Source organism: Hemicordylus capensis, chromosome 2 (genome assembly GCF_027244095.1).
Source record: "Hemicordylus capensis ecotype Gifberg chromosome 2, rHemCap1.1.pri, whole genome shotgun sequence".
NCBI classification, from domain to species: Eukaryota; Metazoa; Chordata; class Lepidosauria; order Squamata; family Cordylidae; genus Hemicordylus; species Hemicordylus capensis.
The window spans coordinates 64,823,214-64,837,688 of NC_069658.1; the positions used below are offsets into that span (position 1 = coordinate 64,823,214).

At 42.8% G+C, this 14,475-nt stretch overlaps 1 protein-coding gene across 2 annotated transcripts in view; it reads right to left on the minus strand.

Annotated features, from left to right (window-relative positions):
* LIX1 (limb and CNS expressed 1) overlaps positions 1-11,343 on the minus strand; it is a 69,330-nt gene extending 57,987 nt beyond the window's left edge. For both annotated transcript variants that reach the window (XM_053293853.1, XM_053293852.1), the window contains exon 1: positions 4,704-11,343. In XM_053293853.1, coding sequence (XP_053149828.1) covers positions 4,704-4,812 — 109 coding nt within the window. In that variant the 5' untranslated portion in view covers positions 4,813-11,343. The remainder of the gene's footprint in view (positions 1-4,703) is intronic.
* Positions 11,344-14,475: the final 3,132 nt, after the last annotated feature.

The following is a 14,475-nucleotide window of genomic DNA, read 5'->3' on the forward strand; positions in this document are numbered from 1 at the left end:
GGTTTCAATCACTGATCTGAACTCAATGATTAATAAAAACAGTTAATATGAGGAATGTAGGTGAGTACATAGCTAGGCTTTGAGAGGGAAAAACCCACAGGGATTGTGGTCACCAGGCTGCCATCTGATCTGGCTGTTAAAATGTACTTGTGGCTTTAAGAAAAAATATTATGGAGTAGGTCTCCAAAGAAGACCAGAGTGTTTATTATCCTCTTTCGTAGTTCCTTTTTGGCCTGCTGAAAGCTAAACCACTGGAAAAATTGCAATAGCCATGGAATGGAGGTTTCAAAAACTTGTACTTTTCTAGCTTGGTTTTAATCCAGTTGCCTTTGACTGTTCTTGAAACAACCTGAATCAGTCATTACAAATACACATGAATAGGCTGACCTGCTGAAGGAGCACTCTTGTTTCTTTGCAGTCACCTCTGCTCCTATGACAAATGAATCTGGTCTTCTGTAGGTACAGGACTTTGAAAGGATCCTGTAAGTGGCTTTGGGGACTGACTGGTGATGCCAGAGGACTTTTTTCTTCCCCCCCTTTTTTCCTATGATACGAGTTGTTTCCCTATAGGCGCAAATTAGTGTTACACTGCCAAACACACACACACCCCACAGTTCTGGTTGCTATCTCACACAACACACACATACAGAGCCCAGTCCATGTTAGGTACTCCTTTTAAACAACCAGATAACTGCCCTGGGTCAATGTTATGATGCACTTCCCCTTAGGTCAGTTCAGAATATCAGGCTCTGGTCAACAAAAGTTTCCAAAGCAGTTTACATGGAGAAATAATAAATAAATAAGATGGATCCCTGTCCCCAAAGGGCTCACAATCTAAAAGAAATGTAAGATAGACACCAGCAACAGTCACTGGAGATATTGTGCTGGGGATGGATAGGGCCAGTTACTCTCCTCCTGCTAAATAAAGAGAATCACCACATTAAAAAGGTGACTCTTTGCCCAGTTAGCAGGGGAAATAAAAACTAACAACAACAAAGTGCTTTGGGACTTTGGAAAATCCATCCTTTAAGTTGTCTCTGGATGATCATTTTGTGCCTGAAAGAACCTTCAGAGGTGCTGTGAGAACACTGAAGTAATGAACTTGGTCTGAGGTGCTTGTTGCATGGTCACCTCATGTCATTGCTAGGTTTATTTTTCTTTCAAAGAGGCTATTCTCATGTGCGGCTAAAATCGGGCTAGGGAAGCACAGCCAGATTTTAGCCATGCGTGAGAACCAATGGGAGCTGCATGGTTCCCAGCAGCGGCTCAGAGGCAAACCCTCCTGTGTAGCCTGCCTCTTAACCCAGGTTTCAGGCGCAAGGTTGCCCAAAAAGTGGGTTGTTGCGGCACGGCTGTGTTGTTGCGGCACAACTGCAAGCCTCCAGGCATCGGGAGGCTCCCCAGAAGCACCTTGCATGATGCTTTCAGGGACGTTCAGGGCCAGGAGGCCTCCAAACCCTGCCACTTGCACCGGCACTGTGACAGAGCTGGTAATCATCTGGGCGGCTGATCTTGCTGCCCAGGGACGACTGAGCACATCTGTGGGGAGAGTGGGTCAAAACCGCTCTCCCAGCAACTCCCCTCTAGACTCTTCACACTGCTCATGTGAAGAGCCTAAAATAGGTACAGCAAGTCTTACCTCTTTTCAGTTAGCATAACAGCAGCCTACTTGTTTAAGACCATTGGTCCATATGGTCCAATAGCTCATCTCCAGAAGCAGTATTCAAAGGAGAGCACACATTCTGCCATTTTCCTCTGGGCTGTGGAGTTAGAGGATGTTATTGGCCAAGTGAAGTGGGGCTTCTAATTTGGTATTCTGTGTTTGTTTGCAAAATGCCATCTTCCTTGAAAACTGAGATATTAGAATGAAATTTGATACAGAAGTGTTTAGGGCACATTTATATTTTAATTTCAGTTATTAGCTCAATCCGTGCATATTTTGTAAACTGTCTTGAGACTGCCTTGAGATGTCTGTAATAGGCAGTATATAAATATATTAAATAAGTTAATATTTTCAAAGTGGGGAGGAAAAGTCAAAATACACTGCAATGGGGCTATCTGCCTTGAGGACCGAGATAGTTGAATGCAAGTTGATGTGCATGTTCAATTCTGCTCCTCAGGTTCAAATCCCTGCTTGACCCCCCCAGATCCATTTTCAAGGACAGTGAAAAGCCATAAACCCAGTGTAATGTAGTATATCTCCTTTAAGCATTGAGAAAGTGCAATGAAAATACACCTGGCATTTTTATTTATAGCATAAAATCACCACTGGAAGTTGAAATACCAACTTGGCCCCCATAATCATTTTCAGAACAGGGATGTTTCAGACTATATAGTAATGCAATATTTGAAATACTCAAACACTATGGATTAAAGGTAAAGTGTGCCGTCAAGACGGTGTCGACTCCTGGCAACCACAGAGCCCTGTGGTTGTCTTTGGTAGAATACAGGATGGGTTTACCATTGCCATCTCCCACGCAGTATAAGATGATGCTTTTCAACATCTTCCTATATCGCTGCTGTCCGATATAGGTGTTTCTCATAGTCTGGGAAAAATACCAGTGGGGATTCAAACTGGCAACCTCTGGCTTGCTAATCAAGTCATTTTCCTGCTGTGCCGTATGGTTTACTCGATTTTAATTCCCTTCTACATTAAGGGGCATGGATTGTACTCAACAGCTTATAAAAGGATGAAATCTAGAATGTATGATATATTCAATAGTGCTAATGCCTCTATTGGAAAAACTATTTTTAATGGTTAGTCACCTGCTAACTGAGCAAAAAGGTACCTTTTAAAAAGTAGTGATTCTCTTTGTTTAGCAGGTGGAGAGCAACTGTCCTAACCATCCCCAGCAAAGCATACCTCCAGTGGCTGTTTCTGGTGTCTATCTTATGTTTCTTTTTTAGATTGTGAGCCCTTTGGGGGCAGCGAGCCATTTTATTTATTTATTCTATCTATGTAAACCGCTTTGGGAACTTTTGTTGAAAAGCGGTATATAAATATTCATTGTATTTGTATGATTGGACCCAGACTGTCATAGGATTCCAGTGAAAATGATATTCTAACCCCATTGTATTTGCCATGTGCTTTTCTTCTATATAATAGCCATTCTTTCAGCCCACAGATCTGTGGGTGGTCACAATATCTTTGTCTGAGAGTCCAGTACATACACTTCCAATCAAAACTTTGTCAGATGATCTTGAGGAATCTGCCACAATGGAAGGAAAAAAATGCCTCCCTTTCCCACCTTTTCTAGATCAAATTCTTTCTGCTTATGAGACGCATCTGCTCTCACAGCTTCATAATAAAAAGTAGAGCTCAGTGTGGGTTTGCCATAAAAGCACAGGGTATTCCTTCTGGGTGGCCCAGGAAGCTCTATTTGTGTTTATCTGTCTAACTCTTGATTTCTGTCAAAAGCCTGTATGGAATAACAGTTCCATACACAGCTTTGCTCTCTCGCCAACTGCTTATTTAAAGTCATTCATTCCATACTCATTTTGAAAGAATGCAAAAGCCTGAAGTTTCTAACTCTTAACAAAGCTACTGACAAAAGAACTAAACAGACATTTCTTTAAAGTTTCAAGTTCCTCCCACATATTGCTGCAGAATGTAATATAGATTAAAATCAACTTGCTCTGTGTCATATTGCAAAAGTAACACAGTATGTATACAATATGTATACATCTTTGTGTAATATTTTGTACTGAACAATGTAGCCTGAAATTATAACAGTTTCTATAATGTACATATATATTTTTAAAAACCCAATGAGCTAAACCAAATAAGAACCTTAGAAGAAACAAAAAAGAACCTTAGAGAAGGCGAGACTACATTCTGAAGTGGTTACATTCATTGAGAGAAAATTTTGTGGAAAATTTTGTGTTCTGCTTCTGCATAATATTATTCAGGAATTTTGCTCTGCTGAGCTCAGATGCAAGTGATTATGGTCTAGATTCGGATGTCTTTCTCACATGAAGTAGCACTTTACTTTTTCAGAAGATACTACAGTGGGATCCATAAATGAAACTTCAGTTGCATTATCCACAGATATTGCAGGCTCAGTTTAATATTGAGCAAGCTAACTGTAACCATTTCAGACACCAACAGACAGCTCCTTGGAGCTAAATTTCAGCTACCTTTAGTAAAAAAATAAAAAAAGATTAGAGATGAACACATTGTTTTTAGATATAGCAGAGAGAGAGAGAGAGCATGAGTTTATGTCTGGTTATATTTATTTGTAGGATAATGCATGCTTTGATTACAGAATATATGTCAATCTAAGCAATATGGTAAATGCATTATGATAAACAGTCTAAAAAATTTGCATCAAGCTTTTAACTGTTCAAACTCTCCTAGAGGTAGAAGTGAGTATGGTAAATATGATTATATTCTGTGATTGCGATAAACTATATTAAACAATTCATCAGAAAATGAAACATATTTCTCTGGGTCTCAATTACCTTACAGGGAAAGAAGGCAGATTCATTTTTGTTTTTTAAAATAGTCACATTCTTGAAAAATATCACCCACCTCACAGAGACATACACACCAACCCGCAGGAGGTGGAAAGATGTACTGAAGTATGAAAAACAGTATCAGGTTATTTGATAGACTGTCCTCTGCAATGCCTCTGTTACAAATTTTAATGTGATGTGAATGCAAATATCACTTCAGAAGTTCAGAAACTTTGTTTGGTACTTACAGTCTTTAAATGCAAGTGCAGGGTCTCTGTGAGGCAGGACTTGGGAAATTATATGTTGTAGAGATTCCAAGGTTCTGTCCATCTTGGTCTGCTTTTCTCCAGACTGCATCCACAAAGTGTCCACATGCCTGAATACTTCCAGTCCTGTACTGAATGTATGCACTTCATTGATGAACTGGATTACCAAAGAATCTCTTTCAACATCTGCCAATCAGACATTGCCCAGATTCAAAAGACCCTTCAGGGGGTCCTCCTCCCTGGCTCGCTTATCTTTGTTGTAGGCTGAGCTAATTAGCCAGAGAGGCAGGCTGACAGGCTCCTTCCTCCTGCTTTCTTCTGTTCAACACACCCACCTACTGGCTAGCTAGCGAAGGTAATCATGTGAAAAGCATTCCATTTTTCGTCCTGACATTGACTGAAGCTGCTGAACCAGACAAAGTTTGGGTTTCTTCAGACGACTTAGGAATCCACCTCCACTATGTCTTTTTTTTTTTTAAAGCTAGGAAAAAATAAGATTAAGATAGGGTTCCATGGATCATACAAAAATCCTTTAAAAACACAGAAAGAAAAAGAAGTGTTTCAAAGGGATCTCAAACTTGTCATTTTAAAATAAACATTGCACACAAATAAAATAACTTTCTTGCTCTGTGACATCAATGGCTCTTTTGTGATGATAGGCATATTTGACCAAACAATTAAAGCATATTTAATAGGCTTTCTAGCATACTGTATGTGATTTTCCTGGGTTGGTGCTTTCCTATTCAAGCACTTTCCCCAATTTTAAACATTTACAGAATCAGTTCTAGTCTTCTAGTTCCAGTACAAAAGCATCATGTTGTTGTGGATAAAATGAAGAGTATAGTAAAAGGCTGATCCAATTTGCAAACTATGCTTGCAAACAAATGCTGAGAAATTCGCTTCCATGCATGACCATTTGGATTTGATTTCACTCAGAGGCACTCTTACCCCTAGACTTTGGGGCTGGAGTCCAGGGCCTCCATGCCCCCTGGGGCCCCACAAATCATCCGTAGTCTGTCCTGGGTGTTGTAGTTTGTGCCCTCAAGAACCTACATGTTAAAAAATGATGCTTAACTTGAAGGGGGGCGGGATCCAAAGGCCTTTAGGTCCAGGCTTCAAAATTACCTAGGGTGCACCTCTGGTTTAACCAACGTGTAGGGTTTTCCTAATCTAAGTTTGAAATCTTATGCACAGTTATGTGGGAGCCCTCTTGAACTCAGAGGCACTTGCTTCTCAGTAAGCATCTGCAGGCTCAGGCTGCACCTGGGTAATTCAAACACTACTTAATGACACCAACCCCCCACCTCAAGTCAGTTGACCTATGCTTATGATTTGGGTCTGTGGACATTACTTAGTGGATTCTTTAATTGCTTTCTAACCTTGATTTTTAAAAACATTATTATTTATATAGCAACCATCTACTTCTAGTATCTTCCATATAATTAATTCTCTTAGCCGGCATGCGTGTCCTGAATTTGGCGGCGGAACTCTTGCGACACATTGCAAGAGTTCCGGCCTTGGGCAAGAGTTGAGGGGAAAGAAAAAATGGCGGTGTCGGTGGGCTGCAAAACAGCCAGAGGAGGTGGCCTCAGCTGGCCGCTTGGAGGTGGAGGCAGTGGTGGCCTGACCTGGCGGGAGGCAGAGGTGGTGGCCCGACCTGGCGAGAGACAGCGGGATGGCCTGGACTGGTCAGGCCGTTCCAGGTATGGAAGAGGCCGTGGCAGCGGCCTGGCCAGGCCTGGCCACTGGGAGCAGGAGGCATGGCAGGATGGCCAGTCCCAGGCGAGGGGAGAGGAGGCACTGGCGAGAGGTAACGGGTGGCGGGGCACAGCCCCAGCACCCGTTGGAGGCTGGGGTGGGAGGGAAATGGGTGGCGGGACTTCCCAGTTCGCCGCCCAAGAGGAGGAATGGCTGCGGTGGGGCCCTTTTTGGCCTGCCACCGCCCCGGTAAGGAGGACCTGGCTGTGGCAGGAAGGAGGGGGAGGGGGGCAAGAGAGAGTGGGACAGGACGGAGTGTAGGGGGGCAAGAGAGTGGGGCAGGAGGGAGGGGGAGTGGGGCAAGAGAGTGGGGCAGAAGGGGAGGGGGAGGGGGTTAAGAGAGAGTGGGGCAGGAGGGGGGAACAGCAGGCCCCAAAGAGCGCGCAGATGCTCTGTGCAGGTCGGCTAGTTCTTAGAATTTCTTCATTCATGAAAGTTTATTTATTGATTTGATTTGATTTATATACCGCCCCTCCAAAATGGCTCAGTTCTGTTTGCACAAGATGTTTGCAGATCCCTTTGTAGTCCTTCTGTGCCCCCTAATCTACTTCTGAGGGTTGGGGGAACGTCAGGGGGACCTGATGGGGGGGGGTGCTAGGGGCTGCAGAGGGAAGGGGCAGCCTTCATTCTCCTCATAGGCAGACTCTCTTTCACAAAAGGAAATTTTTAGAATACAGCCCACTGTATATGAAGAATTCACAGCAAAGCAAGCAAAAGAGATAGATCCCTGTCCCAAGGAGCTTGCAATCTAAATTTCGACAGGGGGAAGGGAAGAAAGTGCCAGGGCTAATGGCAGAGAAGATAGAAGCAAAGGTAACAATAGGAGCAAATGCATGATTCTTGAAGGAAGAGAAGGAAGTAGCCCCATGCTGGCATCCAGTAATTCAAAGAACCAGCCTGGTATCATTTGACCTCTATGGACTTTCAATAGGCCCAATCAAATTGCTACGTAATGCATAAACTGTCAAGAAACCACCTCCCCTCTCCCTGCTCATCCATCCCTCATTGGATTTCATATGGGTCAGGGGCAGCGTTCCCTCTAAGATGTGCACATGTGTGGGTGCTCACAAGTTTTAAAATGTCCACTCAGTTAATTTTAGATCCTGCTCTGGTTGAATCAGGAAGGCCCTATTCTGAGTGCATGTGTGCAGACACTGCCTTGATACTGCCACCCAGAAGAAAACTCATTCTGCACAGAGATGAAAGAGTAGAGGGAACACTGGTCAGGTGTGTGCGTTCAGTTGCTACGTCCCTTGTGGATGGTCCCTTATCACTTCCAGCCACATGGTGTTTACTTCAAGTCTAGTTGACTTTCTGCTGGGGATGCAGGGGCAAGTGCTGAACACCACAGTAACCTCACACCCAGGCACATTTTTGGATTGAATGCTTTTTGGCACTGTACATTTATTGGGTGGGAGTGAATTTGCAGTGGCAGAAGGCTAGCTTAGATTATACTAAAGGTCCTTGTGAATTCCAGAATTCAAGAGGTTTAGTACCCTAATAATAATAAATAATAATATTTTTCTTTCCTTGTCTCCAGCTAGGCAGGGTGTGTGAGTTGCCCTTAACTTCTTCATGATTCCTCCTGGAACATGTACTTGAAGTAGTCTGTCTTTTAATATTGCTACAGTTAGCAGTTTGAAAGAGAGAAAGTGCATTCTGAATTGGATGAAGGCACTACAAAACCTCTATCTGAGCATCTGGTGTGGGGCAGCAGATAAGCTACCTTTCAGGAGCACCTCTTTGCTTCCACATATGCTCTGCTTGCATGTTTGTAAATAAAACGGTAATTATAAAAGGTACCTTAAGATTCTGCTGTAGTCTCATTCAAAAGGAAAACAAAACTTGGTAGCGCTGCCCTGGGCCTTTTCAATGCTTAGAAAAGTAGAAAGCATGCGATATAAATGGATTATATACATTTCCTACACTTCGTCATTGTAAGGATCAGGGGCCCTAAGACAGAACACAGTTGTTTGGCTTGACAAGTTTAATCTTGTCCAAGTTCAGAGCCAGACAATGCAATGGAAAAGTGAGGAAACGTGGCATACCGGGCCATAGCTCAGTGGCAGAGCACATGCTTTGCATGAAAAATTCAGTTCCCTGGCATCTTTAGGTTGGGCTGTGGAAGACACCTGACTAGAGAGGTCCTTCCAGTTAATGTAGACAATTCTGACCCAGGTGGACCAATAGTCTGACTCAGTATAAGCTAAGTAGCGCTGTACTGTACTAGGCTTCTGAGTAAAGAACCCAAACAGAAATACGATCTAAACAAACCCTAATGCAAAATTAATACTTCCTTCTCTCACACTAGTACAACTGATGGAAAGCAGGTCTCTACATGACTTCCTGATAGAGTGAGATCTTTGTATGCAACAGAGCAAGGAAAAAAAAACCTTTGTGTGTCCAGAAAGAGCTTCAGTCTCAGCTGTGTTCAGTTCTCTGTAGAGAAGCTTGGTAACTTATCTCTAGACAGCTTTGATGAAATACTAAAGACTAATAAGGTGGCTGGGCTCAGTTACTGATTTCCCTCTTAGTCTATAGTTACAAATAGTAATTATAATAAACAAACATAAGGATGTATCCTACCACAAGCTGAGATGCATACAAAAGATTCCATGGTAGATCCCCCTGCCTCCCAATTTTGAGACTCTTGATTGGTCACAAAGTTATAAAAACACTAATCATGCTCTAAAGTGCAGCTATTCTGAATGCATTTGAAGAACATTAATAAACAATCTTCTCATACCTGCTAAATACATTAATTTGTTAAGACTGCCAGGAACATTATTGACTTAACCTCCATGTTTCCTGAAGTTCCCAGTAAATAAAGTAAACTTTTGTTTGAATATCCACATATGAAACATAAATGGAGCACTGCAAAGTTCACCCCTTGTGTAAACTTCATGGTGACCTTTGATGACTTCAGATATTTCAGGAATTCTCCCGCTGCTCTCGATAAAAATATATCACACGACAAGGTTGAGGCTGAATTCCTCTCTCATCCATTTCCATCTCTAAAGAGAGATGTTGTAATCTAAATAAAACTGAAGGTTCAGAACAAATGGATACTTGCAATGATTAAAAAAATCTAAGTATGTGAAAACTGCATTTACTCACACAAATCTCTTGTCATTATCTATGCTGTTCCCCACTGGATGTCTATAAATTAAATTTAAGCTATGATCTTTCCTCCATCTGTGGATGCACGGTTCTGGAGACATAAAGGGGTATTCCTAATTTCTGCTGTGGCCTCTTCTGCCCCCCCTTTCTGGGTTCAATGTTAAGTGCTCAGCCCTGTGCGCTTGGCAAAATGCAATGCATGCCCCTCTCCAGCCCAACACACTGGCTACTACTTGCTGTATGCTATCTTGCAATCTTTTATGCTTTGTTAATTATAGGTTTATCCCTGTGGGGATCCTGTAGAGAGTGTGGGGGCTGGAGTCAGAAAGAAAAGGAGGGAATGGAGAAGAAAATAGAGTTCTGAATAAAATCCCAGTCGGGCATCAGTGATATAGGGCCCTATCACTGCTAACTGGGCCCCTGCTAACTGCCCAGTTGTATGAGCCCCTGCTAACTGGGCAAAGAGGCACCTTTCACTGTGGTGATTTTCTTTATTTAGCAGGGGGAGAGTAACTGGTCCTATCCACCCCCAGCACAGTACTTCCAGTGACTGTATCTGGGGTCTATCTTATGTTTCTTTTTAGAATGTGAGCCCTTTGGGGACAGGGATCCATCTTATTTATTTATTATTTCTCTGTGTAAACCACCCTGAGCCATTTTTGGAAGGGCAGTATAGAAATCGAATTATTAATAAATAATAAGAAGAAGATAGGAAGGTGCTGAAAGGCATCATCTCATACTGCGCGAGAGAAGGCAATGGTAAACCACTCCTGTATTCTACCAAGAAAACTGCTTGGCTCTGTGGTCGCCAGGAGTCGACACCGACTCAATGGCACAACCTTTCCATTTCGCTTTAAATCTACCTAAGATTACTTTGTTTTTATGATGGAAGCAATTATAAAATTACTTCTGCAAAGAAGTACAAATAGGTTGAGCACCAAGGGCATGGAAAGGGGTGGGCCACCGGATACAGAGCAAGGTCTACATTTTTTGGCACCCCAGCAAAGTTGGATTTGGCAACCCCCCCCCCCACACACATGCACAAGTGCAGATCCCCAGCTTTTACTTGAGTCACACATTCATGACATTGCTGAGAGGTGGCAGAGGGAGTGGAGGAAAGGCCTCAGTAGCCTAGAGGAATCCCCTTTGTTTGTGCAGAGCTTCATGTGCATGGGTTTTGCTTGTTTGGGAAGGTAAAAATTATGGTGTTAGCCTGAGGCTTCCTCATGGCAAGGCCATGGCTCTTGCTTAAATGATGGTGAAAACACAAAGAAGATGCTATATTATTATTAATAATGTTCTGAAAGGCAGAGAACAATCTGTCTTTATCTCTTGCCTTGGGGATCTGACCAGATTTTTAATTTTGGAGCAAACTAACATTAAATTTTGCACATGGTTACTAATCAGACTTCAGTGGAAAGTTTTCTTCATTTCACAACAAACAAAATGTCAGTTTTTCTTATATTTGCTACTAGTAAGAAAAATGTAAAAATATGGTTTATTTTATCTCCTAAACAGTGGTGTAGTGAGCTTACAGGCAGCCGGGGGACAAAGTGCAGCCAGGGCCCCGGCCATTTTTCCTTCATGTGCACATGCCCCAAGCCATGCCCACTGCACCTGATGTCAGATGCAAGGGGGTTTGGCAATTAGCTGCTATTGCAATATCCACCACCACTCCAGAGCTCCCCTCCTGGGCACTTCCTAGTTCCACTGCAACTCCCTTGCATTGCCCCTCCTTGCTACAGCCCACATGCCCTTTGAACTCACCAGATCTTCTGGAGATGCTGATGCAGGCAAAAGGGAAAAACCAAGTCTCCTTTCTGGTGGGGGGTAGGGGAATGGGACTCTATTAAACAGCCTTCAGGGCACTCTAGGACTCGCCTCTCACTCCCTTTAACCCTCTACTTGCCTTGTCCCTGCCAAAGCGACAGCTCAATGCAGACTTTGAAGCTTCTGCTGCAGGAGGAGGAGGAAGAGGAGGAGCCAGGCATGGGCAGAGCTCTCCCTATTTCTCTGCTGCACATGCTTTTCTTTTTGGGCACCCCTGCCCGCTGCCTTGGTTCCCAAGGGGCTGGCCTTTGGGGGGAGTTCAGCATCCCTAGCTAGGGAGAACCTTGTGGGGTCCCCTGACCCCCCGGGCCTGGGGACAGTTGTCCCCCTTGTCCAATGGATGCTATGCCCCTGCTCCTAAATTCATAACAATTTTAAAGTGTCACTAGCTTTATCATGTGTCTAATATGGAAGTTTGGTTTCACATGAAGTATCTGGCCACATTTTGTTATAAACAGAAGGGTACACCCCACAATGTTGAAACTCCAAACCTTCCCAACCGCAGTAGCAGATGAATAAATTTGGCTATATTATTGGAAATCTTGGTATACAAGTTAAAAACCCTACTAACTGTAAGTCCAACTCTTACAAACCCTCCACAAGCAGAATATACTACCCACATAATTCATATATATAATCCAACTGAAAAGAATTAAAACTTGACTTAATAGAACTACAACACAGATCGCAACCACCACAAAGCTTGCTCACAGAACATGGCAGGCTATTTTTGCCACTCCCAAAAAGCTTCTCCTGAAGGGCAGGGTTCTAGTGTGAACAGTGTTGGTTGGTTCAGGGTGTAGTGTTTTTGTTCGACACATTCATTGATCCAGGCCAGCTTTTGCAAAGTCCTTTAGTTACTTTTATTCCATTCCTGGAGTAGAGGAGGGGCTAACAAACAGCCAGCAGCAATTGCACTGAAGGCAGACTACACTTGCCTCTGTAAATAATATCTGCCTCATTAAACCATTAATATTCCTGATTCAACTCCACTGTCTTGTCCTTGCATACCATAACTCTTTCCTGTGGATTCTACACAGGGGGCTGCCACTAGAGGAGGAGTGGCAGTGGAACCTAAAGCCCTTCCCCACCCAAGAAGAAATGCATTTCATTCATACTAGAGTCTCTTAGAATTCTATGCACATTAATATCAAACAAGTTGTTCTAGTAAGAACTAATCTGTCTACTTTCCTTTCACTATTTCTACAACTGGATTAAGTTTGGTTCAAATTGAGGTCCACAAGTTAGATCTCTTGCGCTTCAAATGTTCATGTGTCCATCTTGGATTGGGGTGGATGCCATCATTACAAACTGCACCATTGAGGTATCCCTGTGTGTCACTCACTACAACTGTATCAAATTTAGTTCAAATCAAACAGTCCTCAACCCTCAAGTTAATGCACTTGTACCTCAAAAGTTCACACATATGCCATCTTGGATGGGGTGGAAGACATAATCAAACAACACTATTGGGGCATCCCTATGTGTCCATACAGCTGTAGCAAATTTGGTTCAAGTCAGTTAGGCGGTTCACAAGTTAACCCACTTGCGCCTCAAATGTTTACATCTTGAACTGGATGACATCATCACAAACTATGCCATTGAGGTGTCACTCACTACAACTGTACCTAATTTGGTTCAAATTGGTTAGACAGTGCACAAGTTAGCCTACTTGTGTCTCAAATGTTTATACGTCCACCATCTTGAATTGGGGTGAATGACATCACAAACTACACCATTGGGGCATCCTTATGTGCACCTACAGTTGTAGAAAATTTGGTTGAAATCAGGTAGTTCACAGATTAGTCCACTTGCACCTCAAGTGTGTGTCCACCATCTTGAATTGGGGTGGATGACATCATCACAAACTATGCCATTGAGGTATCCCTATGTGTTCCTACAATTGCACCCGATTTAGTTCATATTGGTCCAGGTGTTGCGAAGTTGATTAGGGGGACACACATGGAATGCCAGGTGATCTCATAAGCCTACTGGAAAGTAGGCTAAAAAGATTAAGTATACTGGTTGTTTGGACTGGAATTTGTGGAATCCAACCAACTCATCCCTTCTCCCTGCCCCCCAGACTACTAACTCTGACTATGCACCGTTGAAATCAATGAGGCAGGTTAATCACAGCTAATTTACATATGATTAATTTCAATGGGACTTTGGCATTCCTGTCTGGATGATGCTCACTGTATTCAAAAGTTATGTTGATATCACTTATTCCTTAGATATTGCCTTAGAGAAATACCATATTTACCTGAAGAAGATGACTCTAAATTTAAGACAATCCTGAAAGGAAGAGAACTCTTTAATTTAAGATGACCCCCATATTTCAAGCATCAAAGAACTTGGAAAACAAAACCTAGTCTTGGATTCTGACAGAGTAGGCACATACTGGATTGTGGCATCAGTAAAATAAGTTGAACGTCCCCCTGGTTTGTGGATCCTGGCCCCGTCTCAGGTGATATGAACTTCCTCTTCACAGTCACTTCTACACATGCAGTTCTCTACTTGTCTGCATAAGAGGGAATGACAACTTTTTATTGTTATATGGGAGATAATAAAGGGAAACACTCAGGGATACTATTGGAAGCGGAGGTTAAACCTGCTGGCACCATGACCTGTCCTTTTAATTTCAATGGGATTGCCTCAATTAAATTTAGTCAGTATGTCAGCCATTGACTGCAGCATTGAGACTCAAGTCTGCTAGTTGCATAGGTCCAGTCTGCATGAGCACGAAACCGTAGCTCTCTTCAGACATTGTGAACACTGCTGTATTCATGGTTACAGTTCCCAAACCAAGGAGGAAGTCCAGAGCTATCATTCACTCCCTCTAGTCAGTTAATCGCTCTTACAGCTCAGCCAATCCACATTGCTTCCTATGGAAGCACCGGCTATCACTGTTACAACACTTTCTCCTTCAGACAAATAACAAAATGTTGAAAACTAGCCTCTCATTCTCTACACAATCTAGAAGTGCTTGTGGACATTCTTCATCGTGCATTTCAATAATCTCGTCAAAACTGTTATTACTAAATTT